Source organism: Mustela putorius, unplaced genomic scaffold (genome assembly GCF_011764305.1).
Source record: "Mustela putorius furo isolate JIRA1106 unplaced genomic scaffold, ASM1176430v1.1 tig00003899_pilon_pilon_pilon, whole genome shotgun sequence".
Lineage (NCBI taxonomy): Eukaryota > Metazoa > Chordata > Mammalia > Carnivora > Mustelidae > Mustela > Mustela putorius.
The window spans coordinates 4010888-4032137 of record NW_025422048.1 but is presented as its reverse complement, the minus strand read 5'-3'; the positions used below and the strand labels follow the sequence as shown (position 1 = coordinate 4032137).

Below are 21250 nucleotides of genomic sequence, written 5' to 3'. Positions count from 1 at the left end.
TTTAATTGTGCTCAAATACACATGACATAAAAATGGTAATCTTTTAGTGTACAGCTCAGTGATATTAAGTACCTTCCCTTTGTTGTGCAACCATCTCCACGATCCACATCCAGAACTCTTTTTATTTTGCAAGACTGAAATGCTGTCCCCATTAAACAATAACTGTCTGTGACACACTGCCTGCAGCCCTTGGCAACCACTATATCTACCTGGCAGGAGGGATACCATGATCACCAAGGTGGTTTGTCCAGAACCAGTTTTATCCATTGCTTGTCAGTCTTGAGCAAACCATGGACCTCTCCGTCTACAGAAAATGGTGCCTCGCATTGGTTGACCTCTCATTTCCCTTCAAGTTACAAAAGTTCTAGGGTGAGAGAGCGAGGAGGCAGCCCCAGGGAGACAGAATGGGTCAGAAGAAGACAGAAGATGAGGGTTCCAGTAAAAAGAAAGTAAAGAATGATGTCCCACAGCCATAAAGGTCGGAAAGGAAGGAGACCGGCCAGTCAGTTATGAGAAAGAGGCAGAGTCAGAGAGCATGGGCCCATTTGTAGTTAGAATACATATTTGCACATCCATGTGGACAAAATCTGGGGAATCCTGAGCTCCGGAAGTACTGGCATCCTCACCAGGGGTCAGAGAACCGACACCAGACCAACCATCAATCTCATGAAGAGTGTGCGGTGCTAGGTCCTCCCAACCTTGACCCCACCCTAAACTTGTCGGACTGGGGCATCTCCAGAGAGCTGGGGTTGGCCTTGAAAAAGAAAATAGGGTTGAAATTCCAAAGCGACTTTCTCCTAACCTGTAAACTGATGATTTTTTATGAATTTGAGTTGTTCCTTTGACATAGCACTGTGTTTTCTATTTACATGGTTCCTGTTTGTTTTTGTTTTTTTCTAATCCTGATTTTCTTGAATCTGTATGCTATGTACAGAAGAGCATATAAGGCATATGATAGTAAGACCAATAGCCATGTACCCACCAACCAGGTTAAGAAATGGAACATTGAAAATATCTTAGTAGCCATCTGTGTATCCATCCCACTCCCCAGAGATAACGACTCTCCTGACTTCAAGAGCCAACTCTAGGAAGGCATCCTAGGCCTCTTGGTGAGCTTCCAGCTCTTCTTAGGTAGATCAGGCAGTCACCAATCTCTTTAGGTAGTTATTGTCTGCATAGATTTCCACAGAGGGCTCCTCCCATCTGTTTTGCATTGATCTTCATTAATTTCAATTTTCGGTGGGGACCTTTTCATTTTCCAGTCTCTTGATTACAAGAGTAATCTTTGGAGTAAACTTAGAAAGTACAGGCAAGTATAGAGAAAACACAAACTCCATGAGGTACTAAAATATATAAATATATGATATATAAATAAGCCAGGAATAAACACTGTTAATATGTTGTGATATAGCATTTCATTACTTTTTCTTTTTTAAAAAGATGTATTTCTTTATTTGAATGACTGAGCACATGAGCAGGGGGCGGGCTGAAGGAGAGGGAGAGGGGGAGGGAGAATCTCAAGCAGGCTTCACAACCAGCACAGAGCCCCAAGTGATCTCAGAACCATGAGATCATGACCTGAGCCAAAATCAAGAATCAGATGCTTAACTGACTAAGGTCTCCAGGTGCCCCTTGTTATGTTTTCTATGCAGAGCTATGTCTTTCACATTATTTCACCAGCTTTGTATATAGCTTTATCTTTTATTGTGAAAGATAGCGTAGACACAGAAAAGTGCACAAGGTCTCTACGTCCAGTTTAAAGAAGTATAAAGTGAAACCCTGTGTCAACACAATTAGGTTGAGAAGTAGAATGTTGCCCTAACCTAACCCTAACCCTCCCCAAGTTGATCCCCTTGTGCCTCTTGTGATCCCAGCCTCTCCACTCTGTAGAGGCAACCACTCTCTTGATTCCGACGTCATCATTCTCTTGCATTTCTAGATAGTTTCATCACTTATGAATGAAATCTTAAACAAGCAGTCATTTCATGTTGAAGAACTGAGCAGTGAGCACAAGCTAATAGTGGTACTCAGGCTCTTTGTTGCTTATGCATTAAGCTTGTGCTGAAGGCTTCCAGAAGGGAAGCTGAGTAGTCTTGGTCACTGTCCGCCCCCAGCTCCCCTTTTAGGGAAGTCGGTGGCCCAAGGCACAATGGACTGGGGCATGTATAGAGCCCACCACCATCGGGATGCCTGGCAGAGTCATGGGCATGGTACTAGACACCCGGAAGAGATATAGATTTCAAGCTTGCCACAGCCTGCCTCCAAGTCCTCCAGCCTCCAGGCATAGGTCAACACAGGACACCTTTTTGGGGCGAAGTGGGTGTCCTCAGCTGATCCAGGGAGCAGGATCTAGAAAGCAGAGCAGGAATTCAGCAGCGACTCCCGGACGAGGAGGGGGGCGGGGATCCAGGCTCTTTCCCTTTGCTTTGGCCCCTCCAACCACTTGGTTTCCCTTCCAGAGACAACCTGGGGCTGAACCCAGTGGAGATTTGGCCATCCCCGCCAAGCTGTTTTTCCACCTTCCCCTCTGATGTCTTGTGATTCAGTTTCCTGGGGCTGCATAGTCAGTTAACCTTGTTTCTAGCTATTCTTTAACTTGGGAAACTGTGGTGCGGTTGTCTTCTCTCCTGTTCTCCTTCTCCTTGTGAGATTGTGTCTTTAAAAACAAAACAAAACCCTTACCACATTTTTAGTGGGGCTCTGGGAGGGAGTGAAGTTGGATGCTTGCATTAAATTGGTTGTCTAAATCCGGAAGTCTCCAAAGGAAATCCTGCCGCTCCCTTCCTCGGTTGCCCAAATGTGATGGTTAGTTGGATGGCTCCTTTGGCACCCTGGGGCCTATCAGCAGTGCTCACTGGACCCAGCAGGGAGACCCTGGAGGGGAAAGAATGTGAGGACTCATAAGCATGAGGGTTAGGCTTTGGACATTGCATGGTTAGTGTTTGTAATTAAAAGCCTGGATTTGGGAGTAGGTCAGACCCAGGTTTGGCTTCCAGCTCTGCCCCTTACTTAGCTGTGGACTTGGAGCAAGTTACTTCATTTCTGTGAACCTTATTTTCCCCCCTATAAAATAAGGAATAGTAATGGTACCCATCTTTCAGGATTGTCTTGGGAATTCAAGGGGATTACATTTAATTCAGTGCCTGGCACATTGTACATGGTCAGCACACGGTAAGTGTTAACATCACTGTCATCATCCTGAGACCCTAGAAACCTTCCAGAATCTGTCAGAGCAACTTGAGCCACAGGCCTCTCCTGGCTGCTGAAGCTCTGGATTCCAGAAAGCCTTGATGCCCTACCCCTTTACCCAGCCCTTGAAGTTCTCCACAGCAATGCTTGTGACCTCACCATGCTCCTGGGATGTTTTCCAGGGCCCACCTGCCCTGACCAACCCCAGTTTTCCTAGCTAATTACCCAGCAGCTCTGGCCACACTACAAAAGGGCCCCAGATAAAATGGCCAGCCAAAATATCAGCAGTGGACTGCAGACGTGCCCTGCTCCTGGCTCTATGGGAGACCCCGAGGAGCACACCAGTCTCTAGCTTGTGTGGTTCGCAGGCCACCTGCCTCCTCATTGGGATTCATGCTGCATACCATTTTTTCCTTCATTCCTTAACTGATGTATACATTATTGATTTGCCTTTTTGTGCTCTCTCAGCAAAGTAGCAGTTTACCAGTTGAACTTAATCCTGTGATTAAATTCCAAGTCTGAGATCTTGATTTGACCAAGTGAATTAATGGGTTTAACCCATCAATATTAGTCAGCCCCGGATATTTAAACTTTGAAAAATTCAAGTTAAATTCTATACATTTATAAAGGGAAAAAAAATCCAAAAAAGCTCAAACTCTTCCAGCTCTTGCATAGGGAATACTCTGCTTCAAGGACACTTGAACAAAATGCAAATTTAAGGGAAAGCTCCACCCAGCGGGTGGGATTGGTGCTACCTTAGAGTTCTTGGCAGAATCTCTTCAGTGAGCCTTAGTTCCCTCTCAGCCCCTGCACCTCGTGGTCTTAACAGAAATACCCCAACTTCGAGTTCTCCTAATTTTAGGATACAGCTGTTGCAAGAAGGACACGTAGGTCACACCGTAGCCAACCCAGCAGCCATTCCACAGCTGTAGAACCCTAGCGGCCTTCCAGAATCTTCTCCCTGCAGGTCTGCTTATCATAATGGCAATGGCTTCAGTTGGGAAATTTGATCATGCAAAACTCAGGGCATGGGCTTTGAAGTCAGATAATATCTGGGTTCCAGTCCAGACTCTGGCATTTACTAATGAATGACGTTGGGCAGTTGCTCAATACAAGGCAGAGGCATTATTGGTAATGAAGACTACCAGTAGCTCATCTTCAGAGAGTGCATGTAACAGGCGCTTGTGAATTTGTGTTCACTCAAGTAATCTTCATAACCCCTACCACACTATGCATAATGTACAACTATAACCTCTCTTTTATAGATGAGGAAGTTGAGGCACAGAGGAGTCAGTAACTTCCTCACAGTGACATAGCTAAGAAGTGGCAAGTCCGTGATTCCAGCCCAGACCTTCTTTCTCCAAAGCCCCTATGCCAAAGAGCTGTGTTCTCCAGTACTTAGCCAGCAACCCCATGTGGTTATTTAAATCAATTAAAAGTAAATAAAATTAAGAATTCAAGTTCTCAGTTGCCACATGTGGCCAATGGCTATGATGCTGGACCGCCCAGGTATAGAGAGGGAGGATGATTCAACATCATCTCAGAACATTCTGGTAGACGATGCTACTTATAGAGCTTCCGGGATTTTACTCCTTAGAAAATCTGAGACTTGAGCTGTATGGCTTTCTTGTATTATTATTAATAGACACATGGTTGTGATATATTGAAATCCCTTTTGCACTTGGCCCAGTAGGGAAATGCCAAGCAAAAAGCCAAAAAGTCTAACTCACATGACATTTTTCCTGTTTTCCCAATGCATTACTTCAAATTTACCAAATGGTCTCCTGTCATTTCTGTTTGATATGTAGGGACATTCACCAATTTTCCCAAAGAGCCAGCTTCTTCTACAGCTCTGCCTTGACCTCTTTGGGCTCTCTGTATAATATTTAGTACCCGTGTACCTTCATCTCGCCTGTGACTTGAAGGACCGGAGCTGACTTCTGAAGTCGGCAGAGTCCCTGAAGGACTGTGGGCTCTGAGTCTCTGGCATATTTCCCCTCCCCAGTTCCTTCTCTTGGGCTTTCTCTGCTCACCTCTGTTACACGGTTAATAAAGGCCAGAGAGAAGAAAGGAAAGAGCTCAAGATTCCTTGCCTGAACTCCTGGATGATTCAGCCTAGAAATCTGCAAACTCCCAGAAGCCGGTGGAATTATAGTAAACACCCCTAACCTTGTGAATACACATTTACCTGCTTCCAAGTCTCCATGGTGGAGAAGACTGGACTGATATCTGATCTAGTCAATAATTTATAGAGTTAGCCATCTACTCCTTGCCAAGCAGCTGGATGTCATGACCTTTGCTTCATGCCCCAGTGTAGAGGAAGGAGGACACCTTGGACTGCTCCTCTTCTGGTGCAGAGAAGGAGCCTCTGGGCTTCCAAACCCAGGAGTTGCTTGGGTCTTAGCCACTCTGTAAATCAGATCCAGGTCTGTACCCCACCTCCTACCTCTGCTTCTTTGTTAGTTGATGTTATTTGTACAGTGTGGATATGATCCCATTCTGTTCTACCGATGGGTTTTATTAATGCAACAGTGTTGAAAGGGATGAATAGATGTGCTTAAATCAGGGGTGAGGCTCCATTTATCATTAACGTTCAGCTGGGAGAGAGGCCAGCATGGTCTTCACTAGATACCATCTCTCAAGTGCCCAGCGCATCACGCCAAGCTCCTAGAAGTGTAAGGTCAGTTGAATTTTCTGAGTATCTGCTGAGTCCCTTGCCTGTGCCAGGCACTGTCTGGGCGCCAGAGGGATTGAGAGATGATGAATACCCGGCCCAGCACGGATGTTCCGTTGGCCCCAGGTGTTCAGCCATGGGAGCTAGACCAAAGGAGAGGCAGAATTCCCAGGGTAGAGGGGCTGGATCTCAAAGGACATGCAGGAGTTCCAGAGTGAAAGTGGGGAGAAAGGGCGTTCCAGACTGGGCGAATCAAGGGGCACCAGCTCAGAGGGCTGAACACGCATGGCAGCCTTTGATGGGCTGATATAGGCATGACTGGAGGGCAGAGTAATGACAGTATGGAACATGAAATTCTGCTCTTAGGGCTGCTGAGAGGACGGGAGGCCAAGCTTATGGACAGCCCAAAGAGCAGAATTTAGCAGGATGTGCTTCTGTCCCTAGACAGCTGCAAGCCACTGGAGGATTTTTCAGGGGGAAGGGACCCAACCTCAGTCCAACAAGCTCTCTGGCAATCATGGAAAGCCCACGATCCAGGGAACTGAGTGGGTGTGAGTTCTTTGAAATTAGGTGCTACGAGTATCACACACTGTCCATCCCATGGTCTACTAATGTGAAATTTAGACTCATGGAGAACCAGCCAGTCTAAGAGCTAGATCATGCCCAACAATAATTATTAATTGACTTGATTTTCTGAGATTTTCAGTGGTTCCAAAGAGATGGATTTACCTTACGTTTGGAAACCTCAAGGAGTTGAAATGTCCCTAGCAGCCTTTGTTTTTGAAAGTTGAGCTTCACATTTATAGGGTGTGTGGTAAGCAGGGCTTTTTCCCCCCAAGTTAAATAAAACAGAGAAGATACATGAGCATCAGTTTTAAAGCGCCTAGTCTAAATTAGAGTCAAGATTGAATCTCATCTATTTTACTTATTTTGCTTTTCAACTGGGGATTGCATTGGTCCACCAAGTGCTGCTCCCATTCTGCTCCCATAAAAGAGTGGGTCCAGGCCCACCCCTAGTCGCTGCCCAGACAGTATCGCCCACAGAGCTGGGGTGTATTCCGCCGCTGATAGCGTCCAAGTGCTGTCCGGAGGTTGTTCTGAGTGCTGAGCTACTGAGGCCCTACAAGCGTATGTTAACGCTGATGGGGGGTCCTGGTTCTTGACCCATCACTCATACCCTCCAAGCCACGTGAAGCTACCAGGGATTCCGGAGCAAAAGCTTAAGGTACTTCAGTTCCTGCCAAATAAGCCCTATTCAACGCTTTGAAGCTGTGGCACCAGAGTGGGCGGGCAACCAGAACTCTAGTAATATTTGCATTTGGAGATTGTAAAAACTCTGATGCGGCTATAAAATTGTGTTTAAAATGATCAAGGAGGGGCGGTCTGGGTGGCTCAGTTGGTTAAGCAACGAACATTGGCTCAGGTCGTGATCCTGCGGTCCTGGGATTAGGTCCCACATCGGGCTCCCTGCTCAGCAGGGAGTTTGCATCTCCCTCTGACCTCTCCCTCTCATCCTCTCTCTCTCATTCTGTCTCTTTCTCAAATAAATAAATAAATAAAATCTTTAAGACAATAAAATGATCAAGGAGTTAGGTATGCAGGCAAAAAGAATGGTCAATTGTGGAAAGTCCTGGATGGCTCTGCACAGTCCATACACACAGTCCGTATACTGCGAGAATGGTGAGGAAGTTTTCTTTCCCAAGTGCGCTGAGTTGACTTGCGAAGAACATTTTGTGTTGTTTTTTGGTTTCGTATCTGTCTGGGGGACTCTCCGAAACTCTCCAGTGGTCAGATTGTCTTCCCAATCCCCTCTGTAAGTATTTATAATTTGTTCTTAAGAATTTGGAACCCCCTCACCACACTTTGCCTGAACTTTTCTAAATGGTGTGTTTTGATAGTTTCTACATTTCAAAACTCATTTTGTAACGTGGTAAGCTAAAGACTGATATCGCACACGTGCACACGCGCGCACACACACACACACACACACACACACACACGGTAGCTAACTACCTGTGGGGTTGGGAACCAGGCAAACCTGAATTTGCATCCTGCTCTGCTACCAACGAGCTGTGTGACCTTGGGCAACTTAGTTAACCTCTCTGGGCCTCAGTGTCTTCATCTATAAAATACAGACAATAACAGGTCCTGCCTCATAGATGCTTAAAGGACTGAGTGAGACCAAATGTCGAAAGCACTTGGGTCAGTGCCTGGTGCCGAGCAAGTGCTCGATAAATTCAGTGGCAGTGGTTTTTTATTGTTACTTTGAATGGGACATCCATTGCAAGGATGTTCATCCATTGATGTGTTCATCCATTGCAAGGACTTGTGCGCAGGAAGTGCTTAGTAAGTGTTTATTACAATGAATTGAATTGCTTCCAACCGTTTAACTTGGTTTGGGGGATAAAGATTTCCCTTTCTCCTGTGATGCTTGCGGCCCCGGTGGCCCAGCATGAGAGCAAGGAGGCAGTATCTTGTAGAAGGGAGAGCCCATGGAGTCAGGCCTCCCGCTGGTCCTTGAAATTTTCTCTGACACAGTTATCAAGTGCAAGGTTTTTAAATTGCCTTTGGCTGAAAGAATTGGGTCATGGGCTCCATTCTGGCAAAATCTCTGTCATCTAGAACACGATGGCAAGGAAAGGTCCCCCACACACCCAATCCCAAAGCCTTGGGGCCCTGGTAAGTTGAAGTGCAGGGAGGGCTACGAGTTCAGGACTCGGCTGTGGTGGGATTCACACTTGACTGGTTTTGCACTCACCATTTGGTTTTGCAGATTCCCCGGCATTTCTACACACACAAACCTGCAAACCGGCTTAGAACTGTGTGCTCTGTTGGGGGGGCGGGGGCGGGTAAGGGGGTGGGAGGGACCGGGGGTTGGTTGAGGTCATTGCCGATGAACCAGCTATCTTTCCAACAAAACAATGACTGATCAAGGCAAAGGATCCCTAACTGAGATCCATGGATGGGCAGGAAGTGTCCAGAAAACCCCTGAAATTATCCGTAAAATGTCTGTGGGCCGGGAGTGGGGAAACACCACTGGGAGTGCTTTTTCTGTGGAGAGAGACCGTAGCCTTTAAGGGATTCTCAAAGGAGTTTGTGACCCAAGGCAATTAAGACCGCAAAGCTGTTTGGTTTTGTTGCCGCAGACCAGTGGGTGTGTGTAAGCACAGCCCCCCAGAAACGCCCCGGCTAGGCAGGCAGTCAGAAGCATTTTGTGGCCAAGCAGCTGATGGACTGTTCAATCGGTTGTTGTAGACTCATGTAGACAAAGCCTGCAAGCTTGGGGAAGCCAGGCACCCCCAGGTCAGCCTCGGGCGACAGCCCCCATCCTGCCAGGCCCTGGGGAGTGAGTCCTTCCTGCCCAGCAGCTCCTTTGCTCATGAGCTGGCCCGAGTCACCTCCTCGTACAGCACCTCAGAGGCAGCGCCCTGGGGCGGCTGGGATCCGAAGGCCTGGAGGCAGGTGCCTGCTCCACTACTGCCTAGCTGCGACGCTGTAGGTAAGTCACTTCCCCTGAGCCTCGCTTTCTCATCTGTCAACCGGGGCGCCGTCCCCTGCTCAGCCTGCCGCCTGCCTCACAGTGTTGTTGGGGGAACAGAGGAGGTGACAGCCCGTAAAGCTCTATACCCCTAGGAGGGATCTCTAGTGCTTTCTCTACTGTGCCCCAGCCAGTCTTTGGCAAAGAGACCACCCAAGTGGTCTCCAGGCCCCTGAGCCTCAGCTGCAGGGAAATGAGTGGGGGTTGCCCCGGGTGCAATTGCCCCTCCCTGCAGTAAGCCTTCCAGCACCCTGGGTCGTTCCCTGCCTGTCTGTCCCTGCGGCCAGACTGTGAGCCCGAAGGGGGACAGGGGCTGGGCTCCTGGAGGTCCCCCACCCACCCGGTGCCTGCCTGCTCTGTGCCCAGTGGGTGTTCGGGGCCTGTCTCTCCCGCCAGCTCCACTGTGGACTCTGCACCCCCAAGGTGTTCCCTGACCCCACCCAAGACTCGTGTGCCCTAGAAGTGGGAAGCCGGACCACCCTACTAGAGGACTGGCAGCTGGAGGAGAGCAGGCAGCAGGAAGCCAGGCCGAGCCTGTCCACGAAGGCTGTGAATTTGGATCAGCCCCTGGAGTCTAGAAGGAACGGCTTGACTTGCCTTGAAGAGTCACATTAGTGGTCACGGGGGCGAGATGGGGGACGCCAGCCAGAGTGGGCCTTGGCAGAGAGTATCCCGTGAACTATGGCGTAAAATATCAGTGTGCCCAGGCCGCCTGCCGTGTCTGCAGAAAAAAGCTGGAGGCATGAGCATTTGCTAAGTGACAGTGATCAGAAGATGCTCATCAGGCTGAAACGGCCTCCAGGCTTCTGGCCTTTAATGGCAATCCTGCTCGGGTACGTATGGCCTTGTTCTCCTTGGGCCCTTATAAGTCACAGAGCACCTCAGCTGTTCGAGGTCCGGTTGGACCCGGGGAAATCACGGCTCAAAGTCCAGCCCAAAACTGCCCAGGAATCAGAATCAGCAAACCTGCTTTTCCCTGCCTTTCCCTCTCCTCACGAGTCCAGCGTCATGCACCATCATGGATGGGGATCCCAGCTAGCGTGCCTCAAATTCCTAGTCATTCCCCTGCCTTATTGTGTCTCTTGCCAAGGCTCCGCCTTCGGCCCAGCACCGGAGGAGGGCCAGGCAGATGCTTGGCCAGCCAGGTTTTCCTCAGAAGCTTTGGAAGCTGGGTGCTCCTCGGGGGCTTCAAGGGATGGGGTGTCTTTGCCAGCTCAGCCCAGGACTCAGGAAGGCCAGGCTCAGTGTGAGACGGAGGACACAGGCCCCACAGGGGAAGAAGAAAGGCAAGCGGCAAAGACATTTGTTTCCTCTGCCCTGGGATCATTCCCAGCATTTAGACCAAGCCCTTCCGGGACCAGGCAGCCCCAATCCGCCCGAGACAGGGAAGGAATCAGAATAGAGGTCACGCAGTTGGAAATCAAGCAGAAAGAAACTGGAGAGTAAAACAGCTGACCTACAGCTCTCTGCTCTTTGCTGCTGATGGCATTGACTTTGTGAAGCCCCTAGAGACAGCCTCACACTGGTCCAGACCCAAGGGCAGCGGCCTCTGCATGGGGGAGGCTCCAGGGCCCCTATGCCAGGATCCTGGAGGGGCCCAGAGGGACCCCTGCAGAACACACTCAGGGTTTCGGCCATGCCCATGCGCTACCGATCCCTTCACTCTATCATTGGTTTCTTTAGAAAATGTGTCACCATCTGCAGGGATCTTCTTCGATTAAGTTACTTGTATCTTATCAGCTTCCCCCTCCATTAAAAGCTCCAGAAGAATGAGAAGCCCAGCGCTATCCCATAAGAGATGTGTGTCCACTGATTGACAGAGGGACTTCTGGCCACTAAGTAAACCCCATCTTCCCATCTGCTATGGGACCACCTCCAGAGCCACTGAGGCCTGCATCTCGCTGGGGGCAATCTGAGCCCAGAAGGACAGTGAGCAGAGGCAAAGCAAGAGGGCCAGATCTTGGCCTCAGCTGTCAACAGAAAGAAGTGGCTTGATGGCACACTCTTCAGTCCCATCATTCTGGAGAAAGTCATGGGCATTGAGAGTTAGGAGGGCCCCGGAAACAAGGAACCTGAGCAGTCATCCACTGTAGGAAACCCCTATGGCTTCCCAAGGACACTTGGCGGAGGACACGGGGCTCCCAATGGAAGTGTCTGCATTCCCTGCACCCACGGGCTGCCGGGGAGCCAGGGCCCCTGGGTCTCAGGTGTCCCCATCCTTCTGGGTGTGAGAGCCCCAAGAATTCCGATACTGACTTCATGCTCTCCAACGAGAATGCTGTCTTCCCTACCATTTCAAAGGATAAGTCAGAAAGGTGGGTGATTTGTCTCCAAACCAGGCTTCCAGAAACTACAAAAGAAGGTGCTTTTCCTAGTGGAGTAATACATGAATCAACACACAGAGGAGAGCTTTGAACTTGAACTTTGAACCTTTGAACCTTTGAACTTGAAGGTAGCTGAGTGCCTTCTGCTGTGTGGCAGGCTGGCTCCTGTGGGGGCTCTCAGGGGCCAGGTGTGCTCGGAAAGGAGGCCCAGTTACCTAAAGGTAGAAAAAGATCCCCCCCCTCCTCCCCTCCCTTCCACTCTCCTTCCTCAAGGTGCTGTACATCCCCTGCCGGCCCCCAGGAGCTACTCCTCGGGAATCCCCTTCTGAGTCAGAATGCTCTCCTGGAGGTCGGGGGTAAAACTTCCGGCTGAATCTGGTCCACATCCAGGAACCCCTCGCAGGCTCCTGTGAGTGAGTGCTGCTGGCCGTCTGTCCTGCTGGCCGTCTGTCCTGCTGCCTCTCCCCCAGCTCCTCCGCCCGATTAGGTGCTGGGCTCACAGGAGACATTCACCTGCGGCCGCTTCCGGCCGGACCTGCTCGTGGGGGCCGCTGTGTGAGGCTCAGCTGAGTCGGGCAGTGGAGGGGTTCAGGTCAGCCTTCTGCCTCTCTCTCTCTCCGGCCTAGCACGCACAGATGAGGCACTTGCCTTTCCGTGAGCCCCCAGAGTTGGGTGAGGGCTCTGCAGCTTCCTGGGCATCAGCATGAAGCTTCTAGAAAGGCGGCCACAGATCTTCCAGGGTGGCCGTCCTGCCTGAGACCTCTCTGTGAACGTGGCACCTCAGCCAAGTAGGACTGGGAGGACGGGTGACAGAAGAAAACTGGGGCCCTAGTTCTCTGGGAGACTTCCGGACGGCCCCAGGCCAGCGCCCCCAGGCTCACACAGCACTCACCGGACCCTGCTCATTGGTGTCACCCGGCACAACAGCACCGAGCGCTGTGACAACTGTCGCCCTAGAAGAAGGAGTCTTTTGATGATCTGCTCCATCACCAGGCTTAGGAAAAGCACAGGTTGCCTGAGCCATCCTTCCCAAGCGTTGGTCACTAAGCAGCAACTTTCAGCCATCACTTCCTCCCGGTCACTGAAAACATTTGTCATTTCCTGTTTTCTCCATTTCCCAGCGATTCTAATTGTCAGTGTCAAAAGGCAACAACTGTTTTCTCGGGGCTTATCTTTGGAGCACATTGATTCAGAACAAAGGATGGGGGCCTCCGTCTGCCAAACAAAGGAAGCAGCCTCCTGGGGAGGCCTCCTCTGCCAGGGCCAACAGGACCAGGCCCAGAGCGGCGGGGCTGCGGGGCCTCCGGACGCCCAGCCTAGCGAAGAGACTCCTGCTTGATGGTGGCGTCCCAGCGTCCCGGGATGCCGGAGGCCCCGCCCCGTAGGCCAGGTGTCAACGTGCTGTTTAAACCTGGGAGTTTTCGTAGCCATCCCGCTGACCAGAGCCCCCCTTGAATTTGGGAACCTCCGGATCCCGTGCTTCCCTGGATGAACACTGGACTTTCATCTAGCCAACACCACCCAGTCCCTCCACCCTTGACCCCTGCCCCAGCCCAGCCTTCTCTTTTATTTCCTGTGCCCTTGGACTGTCTTTCCTCTGCTTTTTCCTTGGCTGTGCTCGGTAGCCTCTACCTGTCCCCCCTCCTCCCCCGACCCCCACTCTTATACAACTGCGTTGTTTGAGGAAACTGATGGGGCAGGCGGTGCAGACGGATTTAGGGTTGATGTTGACCCAGCCAGCCACAGGAGCAGGTCTCCAGAAGCAGCTGGTCCCCACAAGCAGTGGGCTGAAGAGGCCAGAGAGGCCGGAGCGCTGGGTCTTCATATAGGAGGCATTGCCCTTCCTAGATGTGTCACTTTGGGCTGTCATTTAAATTCTCAGGGCCTCACATGTCTCATCAGTAAGCTGGGGCTGTGGATCTTCTGCCCAGATCTCTGAAGGCTGGCATAGGGCCCAGGGGAGAAGCGGAAGGGCAAGGGCCGCCCCCAGAGGGGCAGGCAGAGCCGAGCTTCCATGCCCCACTTCCTGCCTTGGGCCGTCATGTGATGCCCGCGCTCCTCGGTGGCCAGGTCCCTACCCAGAGTGACATAGCAGGGCCGACCTCAAGGAGGACGTGCAAGAACGAGTGCAGGCGGCTCAGCACAGTGAGCACGTGTGGGCTGGCCCCGGGCTCCCCCCCATCCGGGCTCCAGCAGGAAGAGCGCAGTTCCATGGGCCGCCCGAGGCGTGGCCCCAGTGGAGGGGAGCAAGGGCCCAGACAGGAAGCAGGCTAAGGAAGGGACAGTGAGATGGCTTCTGTTGTTGTCTGCCTGTCCGGTGAGGGCAGAAAAGCAGGGCCTGCCAGGCAGCCTGTGTTCTAGGTCAAGTCCTCTGGCATCTGGGGGTGGGGGTGGGGTGCAGCTCCACAAGTGGACTAAGGTGGGAGAGGCTCCTTCCTGACCCAGCTGCCTTGGTTGTCAGCACCCTATCAAGCAGGCTTCCTGAGAAGGGGAGAGAGATGGCAGTGAGTGAGCACTGCACTGGGAGTCAGACCTGGGTCCCATTCGCAACCTGACACCGAAGGGCTGAGGGTCTCAGGACAAGCCGCTCTGCGGGGCCCTTGTCTGTTTCTCCGCTGGCTACATCCTTGAGCCACTCCCAGACCCCGTGCTGGGGCTGCAGCCCTGAAGCTTGGCTCCTTCCCCGGCCCACCAGCTGCCCCTGCGATGGAGACAGGAAGCTTGTCCCCGTTGCGCATGCTCCAGCCAGGCAGGAGAATGAAGGGAAGCTGGCAGTGAGTGGCGACGCTGGGTGGCAGACAATGCATTTATCTGACCGTGTGATCATCCTGCCGTTCATGCCAGCACCGCCCAGAACGAGCCTGGGCCCTGTCCCCGTGACAGCCTGGCAGAGGCTGGGTACCCACATAGCCATAGCCCAGCGTCAGCTCTGCCCCATCCACAGCATCCCTGGTTTGCTCTGCCATTCATGGTCCTCACAGTTCCGGGCCCGAGCCCTACCCCATCACTAGTGTCCTCGCAGTACAGCCGGTCCATCTGGGTCCCCCTGAGACTGGCATACCCAGACTCTTGTCCGCACTGTAGACATGGTCTGGCCAAGGCAGAGGAGTGCAGGACTGTCACCTCCCTCCTTCTACATACTCTGCTTCTATTAATGCAGCCTAATGTTACATTTGCTCTTTTGGTGACCACATCTCACTGCTGACCCATCCTGAGCAGAAGGACATCCAAAATGCCTGAACCTTTTCTCTGTGTGCTCTTGCTGTTAAGCTCTGTGTTTCCTGCCCCATCCTATGCTGTCGCAGTTGATTTCTTAACCCAGGTGCAGAATCCTACTTTTGTTTATACCTGTGGAATTTTGCTCGGGAGGGCGGGGCATGCATGCAAGTGTGTGTTGATGTGTTCACTCATGCTTTCTGCTACACCAAAGCCAAGTCCTGGGCCCCCACACAGCAATCCCAAGGCCAATTTTCTTGGTAGACACTATCTAACACGTCTTTCTCATCTTCTGTTTAGCAAGAGAAGCAGAGATCAGGTCTTACGGCAATGACCCCTGAACAGCGGAGTGCATATATTGCCCAACAAATGAGTCAATTTCAAGGTAAGCAGTTAAGGTCATTGTTCCCAAAGGGCAGGCCTGGGAGTGTGTGTGGAGGGGGTACGGGGTGGTGAGAATTCACTCCAGTATAAGCAGTCACTGTCAGTGTTTCTGAAAGTTCTGAGGGAGAGAAGGGAGGTCTGCAGCTTAGTTCAACACAGGACGGGTTCAATCCCACATTGAAAGCTTCAGGAGGATCTCAACTGAAAGCCAGGTTTTAATGACTCTAATATCAGTGCTTAGTTCAAGAGATTAATTAGACTGAATCAGGCCCTTCAAAGCAGTTATTCTCAAAAGGAGAAAGGCACACCTTCAGCTTTCTGATCCTGTCCCCCCACACCAACAGCCGCTGCTGGAGTGACCTCCCATTCTAAATATTCCTGAGCCATCTCTGAGGTGTGGGAAGCGGAGCCGGGGCTGGGGATGCTCTTCCTCAAAGTGCCTGTGGCAGGGTCTGCCAGAGCCTTCACGGATAGCAGGGGTCCCCACCCTCTACCATGGCCACTACAAATGTGATCCACATTTATGGGCCGGGGATACAGAGATTAACAAAAGATGTCGGGCGTGGTCCCCACTTCGTGGAACTTCCAGACTAGCTGGGGACATGTGTGTTAAACAATCCCTATGAGCCAGTGGAGTGACCTTGGTCCAGGACAAGAGGACTCTAACCTGGGGCGAAGGATGACTGCTTGCCCTCTGGCAGGTGGTGGACATTTTCATTTTAGCCCAGTGCCACCTGCGTTCTCCTGCAAGAAGCCCTATTCCTTGGGGCCTGATGCCAGCTGAATGTCCCAGCTGCCCAGGCTGGAGCGACATGTCAGGCATGCTTCAGCAGCAGTCACAAGACAGACAAGTTCCAGGAAGGCCAGCGACAAGGGGTGGATATCTGTCAAGGCGTGCCTGGTGCCACACCTATGTACAGAGTGCTGAACATATACGCAAACCCAGACCCTGGCCTTGTGAAGCTTATAATCTACCTGAAAAAGTAGACCCTATAAGCTGGCATTTTCATACGATGTGATCATCCCTTGGTGCATGTATTCGGGGTAGCTGGGAGCGCAGACCGGGGATTCGGGGAGGGCTTCACAGAAGAACCGCATTCGGCTGAGGGTAGAGGAAAAAGGGGAGTTGAGAGGAGTTGGGGAGCCAAGGGTGGAAGGCAAGAGATTGGTGCTGTAGCCCAGGTCGTGGATGACTGTGGCACTGACCCCCACTTCTCTCTTTCGGTAGCCGTCCAAGAACAAGTCACCTCCAAGTGTAGCCAGACCAAGGCAAGATCCCCATCTAGTCAGTCCGTGATGCCACCCAGAGCGGGGCTCCTTCAGAACAATCCGAATCCAGCAATGATCCCACCCACCAGGCACCAGAGCCGCAAGGGCATGGACATGGCTTTGCCGACTCCGACTCCGGGCAATCAACAAGGAATTTTCAACCCTAACCCTCCATTTCCCATACCCTCACACTTGGGCCAGAACCCCCCAGGCAGTGCCCGTCTGCAGATTGCCAAGGCCTTCCCCTCAGAAGCGCCCCTGCCTATATTCTGTCCCAGATCCCTGGGCAGCCAGCTTCCAAGTCCCCACCAGCTCAGACAACCCTGTGTGCCAAGAAATCCTACAGTGTTGAAAGAAGCCACGTGGGTGGCAGTGGCAGCAGCTGGGACCACAGCGGTCTCCAGGGAGCCCCCCCTTAGCCACACAGACCTTAGCATCCGGCCGCACTTGGAGAGCAACTCGATCTTCACCAGGGCGCCCACCAGAGCTCCGGTGGGATCCCCGACATTTCCATCACAGCAAGCAGTTGTGCCACCCAGTCAAGTGGCCCCAGGAGGCAGGCCTGGCCAGAAGGTGAGCTTCGGCCTTCTGGGCAACCAGAGTCTCAGGCAGAGCCCAGTGCAGGGTCCCGTGCTAGTGTCCAGTGCCACCAAGTCCCTCCAGCAGGGCCTGGCTGGCTTTGGTCCGGTGAGTCCCATAGAGGGCATCGAGCCGCCAAGCTATGTGGCTGCTGCCATCGCCACCAGCCAGTCCCTGGGTCCATTCAGCAGAATGGGCTTCCCCCCTGAGCTGCCACCTTACGACTTTCTGCCCCCGCCCCCGCCCCAGCTCAACGGTGTGCTCTCGGCCCCTGACTGCAGTGAGGTGGATTTCGTTGACGCTCTCCTGAAAGGCCCCAGAGGGAGCCCGGAGGAGGGCTGGGTGTGCAACCTGAGGCTCATCGATGACGTTTTGGAAGAGCGCGCTGCCACTGCCACTGCCGCTGCCGCCACCGCTGCTGGCCCCCAGAGCGCAGGGGGGCTTTAAGTGCTCATAGAAACACCCACACCCACACCTCTTTAGGCAATGACGTGCAATGCCATAGCAAATTCACCACCTGCCCCCCAGCCACGCAGTTGCTTCCTCCCTACGATGTGAGTGGCACCCGCCTCTGCTCATCCCTCTCTCTACCTGTGACAAAGCGGAAAGCTGGTGATTTTTCAAGCTACCTGTACATATTTGAAAATTTTGTAAATGGTTTTCCTAAACGTTAATGACAGAAGTATTTATACTTCATTTTGTGACTTTGTAAATAAAGCGACGGCTTTTGTTTCAGTAGAGTTGTGTTTATTATGCATTGTTTGTGTTTATTACACACTGTTGCAAATACGCAGGCTGTGTACGGAGCTCCAGCGCTCCCTTGTGAAGCCCCAGTGAAGCTTCCCTTAGAAGCCACGGGGTTGAGTCGCTTATGGTTTTGATGCAATGAGATATGTGGATGTGACCAAGAGGCATTGTACAAACTGACAAAGGCCGAATAGAAACCCCCTGGCCATTTATGGCCGAATAGAACCCCCTTGGCCATTTATTGCAATTTTCAGTAAACATGCTATCGTCTTGTGTGATTCTTAAAATCTATTGCAAACCTGTTAGTGTCCGCCTGGAGCGCATATTACAGGTGGCCCGCAGGGGAAATTTTCCAGGAGGCTTGGAGTTCTTCGGATTTGGGAGGGGTGTAGAGAGGGCCTGTGAGCTGAACACAGGCCATGCGGTCCATGCTGAGCATCCAGGGTGTCCTCCCTCTATCATTCAGAGAAACCCCCAGGCTCCCACTTCCCCAGTGGCACCTTGCAGGGCGGAGGTGAGATGTTCCTGGTTTAAAGCCTTTCAGTGTTTGTTTTCATGTAAGGTCTGTGGTTGGGGGTGGGGTGGGGGGGAGTCTGTAAACATTAATAGTTGACTTGGGGTTTGTCTTTGATGGTTTTTATCTGCAATTATCGTCATGTATATTTAAGTGTCTGTTATAGAAAACCCACACCCACTGTCCTGTAAACTTTTCCTCAGTGCCCAGACTTGTGTAATCACGTTTTAATTGCCACCTCCTCTTTCGCCTCTACATTTGAAATCTGGCATCTGTTTCCAGCCAGTGCGTTTTTTCTTTGTACTGTAATAAACAGCCAGGAGAAAAGTGCCTCTATGTTTTCATTGTTCAAGGGATCATCCGACGTCCCTGTGTCCGCTAAGCCTACTGGTGTCTTTGGTCCTTTCCTCTCGAGAGGCTACTCGGTGCCTTGTGCAGCGGGAAGATGCCACAGCGAGGGCTGATGGGTAAGAAGTTTGTGAAGCCCCTCATTTTTTGTTTTTGGGGGTTTTTTCTTTTTGTTTATTTCTTTGTTTTTTTTACCCCAAGGTCTTCATTTTACAGGGAAGGAAACAGAGGCCACTGAAGTAGCTGCGCCGGCGGCAGGGGGCGGGGGTGACTTGCACCGCCAATCCAGACTCTCTGCCCCAGCCCGCGTCCTCTTTCCACTGAGGGGGTGACAGACCCAATTAAAGATCCGTATTCTTCCCATGCAAGGGACACCCAAATAGGGCACGGGGCGGGGGGCGCGCTGAGACAGGAGGCACGTCCGCTGCGCAGTAGAGGGAAGTCATGCCTCTTCGCAAGGCCGGGGAGGCTGCGACTTGCCGCGCCCCCTCCACCTCCTCTCCCAAAGCCTGGGCTAAACCCAACCCAGTGCCCGCTGAGTGCGGAGCCGGAGGAGCTCCGGGGGCGGGGGCTCCAGGGCCGCAGAGCTCCTCTTCAGGTTCCCTGACCGCAGTGGAAGGGAGTTACCGCGGCACTTCGCCCGCCCCCCGTCCCGCCCCCCGCCCCCCGCCCCGCCCGCGTCCCGCCCCGCCCCTTCCCAAACCCCGCCCCCTGGAGTCGCTGCACCGCCCCTTCACTCCCCACCTGCTGCCCCCGCTCGCCCGGCCCCCTACGGTCCCCTCCGCTCTTCTCCCAGCAGACCTTTGCAGCAGGCGGGCTGGCTGTCGGTTGTTTCCGATTTAAACTGCACGAAATCCACAGGGACTTCCGTGACTCCACACTCGGGCCACCCCCTCACTGCGACAAAGTGGCTTCCACAGAGCTTAATACGGATTTCGCTTATGGTAGGGTCTCATTCAGAGGGGGACCCTAATAGGATGGCAGGGACCCCTGCCTCTCCCATGAAAGCGCACGTCCCCCCACCCCCCGAAGGCAGCAGGGAAGCTACTTGGGAAGCCCCTCCCTGCCGTGTTCTGGAAGAGCAGAGCGGATTGCTGGTTGGCATCGTTTGTAGTGCAAACCCAATACATCACATGTATCCTGGGAGAACTGATACCCTCATCGTGGATGTACAAAGTGTTCCACCACAATGGCACACTCTGGGGGCTGAGGGACGCATGGACGTGGAGGCATCCTGTCCTGTCCAATGGAGCCTAAAATGCTCCAGGACGATGCCTTCACCCACCATTCTCAATGGCTGAGACTAAGAGCAAGATGGACAGCCTTCCGGCCAGCGGGGTGGAGGACACCTGCGTTCCCCAAAAGCCCCGCCCCTGGCCTCCTGCTCCATACAGGCCCCTCCAGCTTGCAGAACATTCTTCCCAGGTCTGGATAACCGATGTGTCCTACAGGTGTTCCTGAGCTATGGGCCTCACCCGCTGTCACAGTCTTTGCACCCACTCCCCCAGGCGCCCACAGGCAGCACCTCCCCAGGAGCCTTCCTTGCTGGGGCTCCCAGTGCTATCTCAAGTTCCCCAGGGTGCCAGGCTCCAGGTCAGCCCCAGCTCCAGGCAAGCCCCAGCTTCACCTCAGAGTCATGCCGGGGCACTCAGGTCCAGCTCTCCTGTCTCCTGTCTCTGACGGGCCCAGGGGCATCAGGGGTGGGGCCAGGGGCCCTTCCTGATTCTGTGTAGGACCCACCTGCCCAGTGACTGTTGCTCCCAGCCAGCCAGTGAGGGGCCAAATCCCTGTAGACACCCCAACCCAGCCCTCCCAGTCAGGCCTCCTCAGCCTTCCAGAGGGCTCTGGGAGCCATAGCTGTCTCCACTCTGCTGACTGTCCGAGCCCCCAAAGCAAAGCTGAGCTCAGCCCACTGGACCAGTGCCAGCCAGCCATGGCCTTGAGGCTGAGCCAGTGTGGACAGCAGTGTTGACGGCTCCCTGAGCAATTCCCACCACCCGACCCGCGCTGGCCTCACTGCCCCGCCCACCATGCCAGCCCCCACCTCTGCCGGTCTCACTGCCCCGCCCACCCTGCCACCACCCCCCCTCTGCCGGTCTCACTGCCCTCCCCCACCCCTGCCATCCTTTCCCTCTGACCTCGGGCCCTTTCCTATTCCCCCAGCATGGTTGTCCCAGGTTTCTCTTTGCAAGCGACAGCTCCCACCGTTCTGCTGCCACTTAGCTCCCCTCTCTTTTGTACCTTCAGCCTCTCCTCTGCTGGATTCCACCCAGGGGCTCCCAACCCAGCCATGTTCAACAAGCCCTAAATATCACAGCCCACCCAGCCACGGCTGTAGCTCCCTACCACCCTCCCACTCACTCCTCAACCAGAGTGCCCCGGCTCCAGTCCCCGCTCCTTCCCCTAAGCACACTGCTCAGCGTACAGCTTCCGCCTGGCCCAAGTCCAATGTAAGCTTCTCAGTCCTC

General features: G+C 52.8%; 1 protein-coding gene across 3 annotated transcripts in view; it reads left to right on the top strand.

Annotated features, from left to right (window-relative positions):
- The window catches only part of MAMLD1 (mastermind like domain containing 1), a 107939-nt gene extending 89175 nt beyond the window's left edge, over window positions 1-18764 (top strand). For 2 of the 3 annotated variants that reach the window (XM_045067998.1, XM_045067997.1), the window contains 2 exons: window positions 15242-15326; window positions 16554-18764. In XM_045067998.1, coding sequence (XP_044923933.1) covers window positions 15242-15326; window positions 16554-17620 — 1152 coding nt within the window. In that variant the 3' untranslated portion in view covers window positions 17621-18764. Of the gene's footprint in view, window positions 1-9118; window positions 9363-15241; window positions 15327-16553 lie in introns of all 3 variants that reach the window. The other variant, XM_045067999.1, reaches the window with a different exon arrangement.
- The last annotated feature ends 2486 nt before the right edge of the window (window positions 18765-21250 follow it).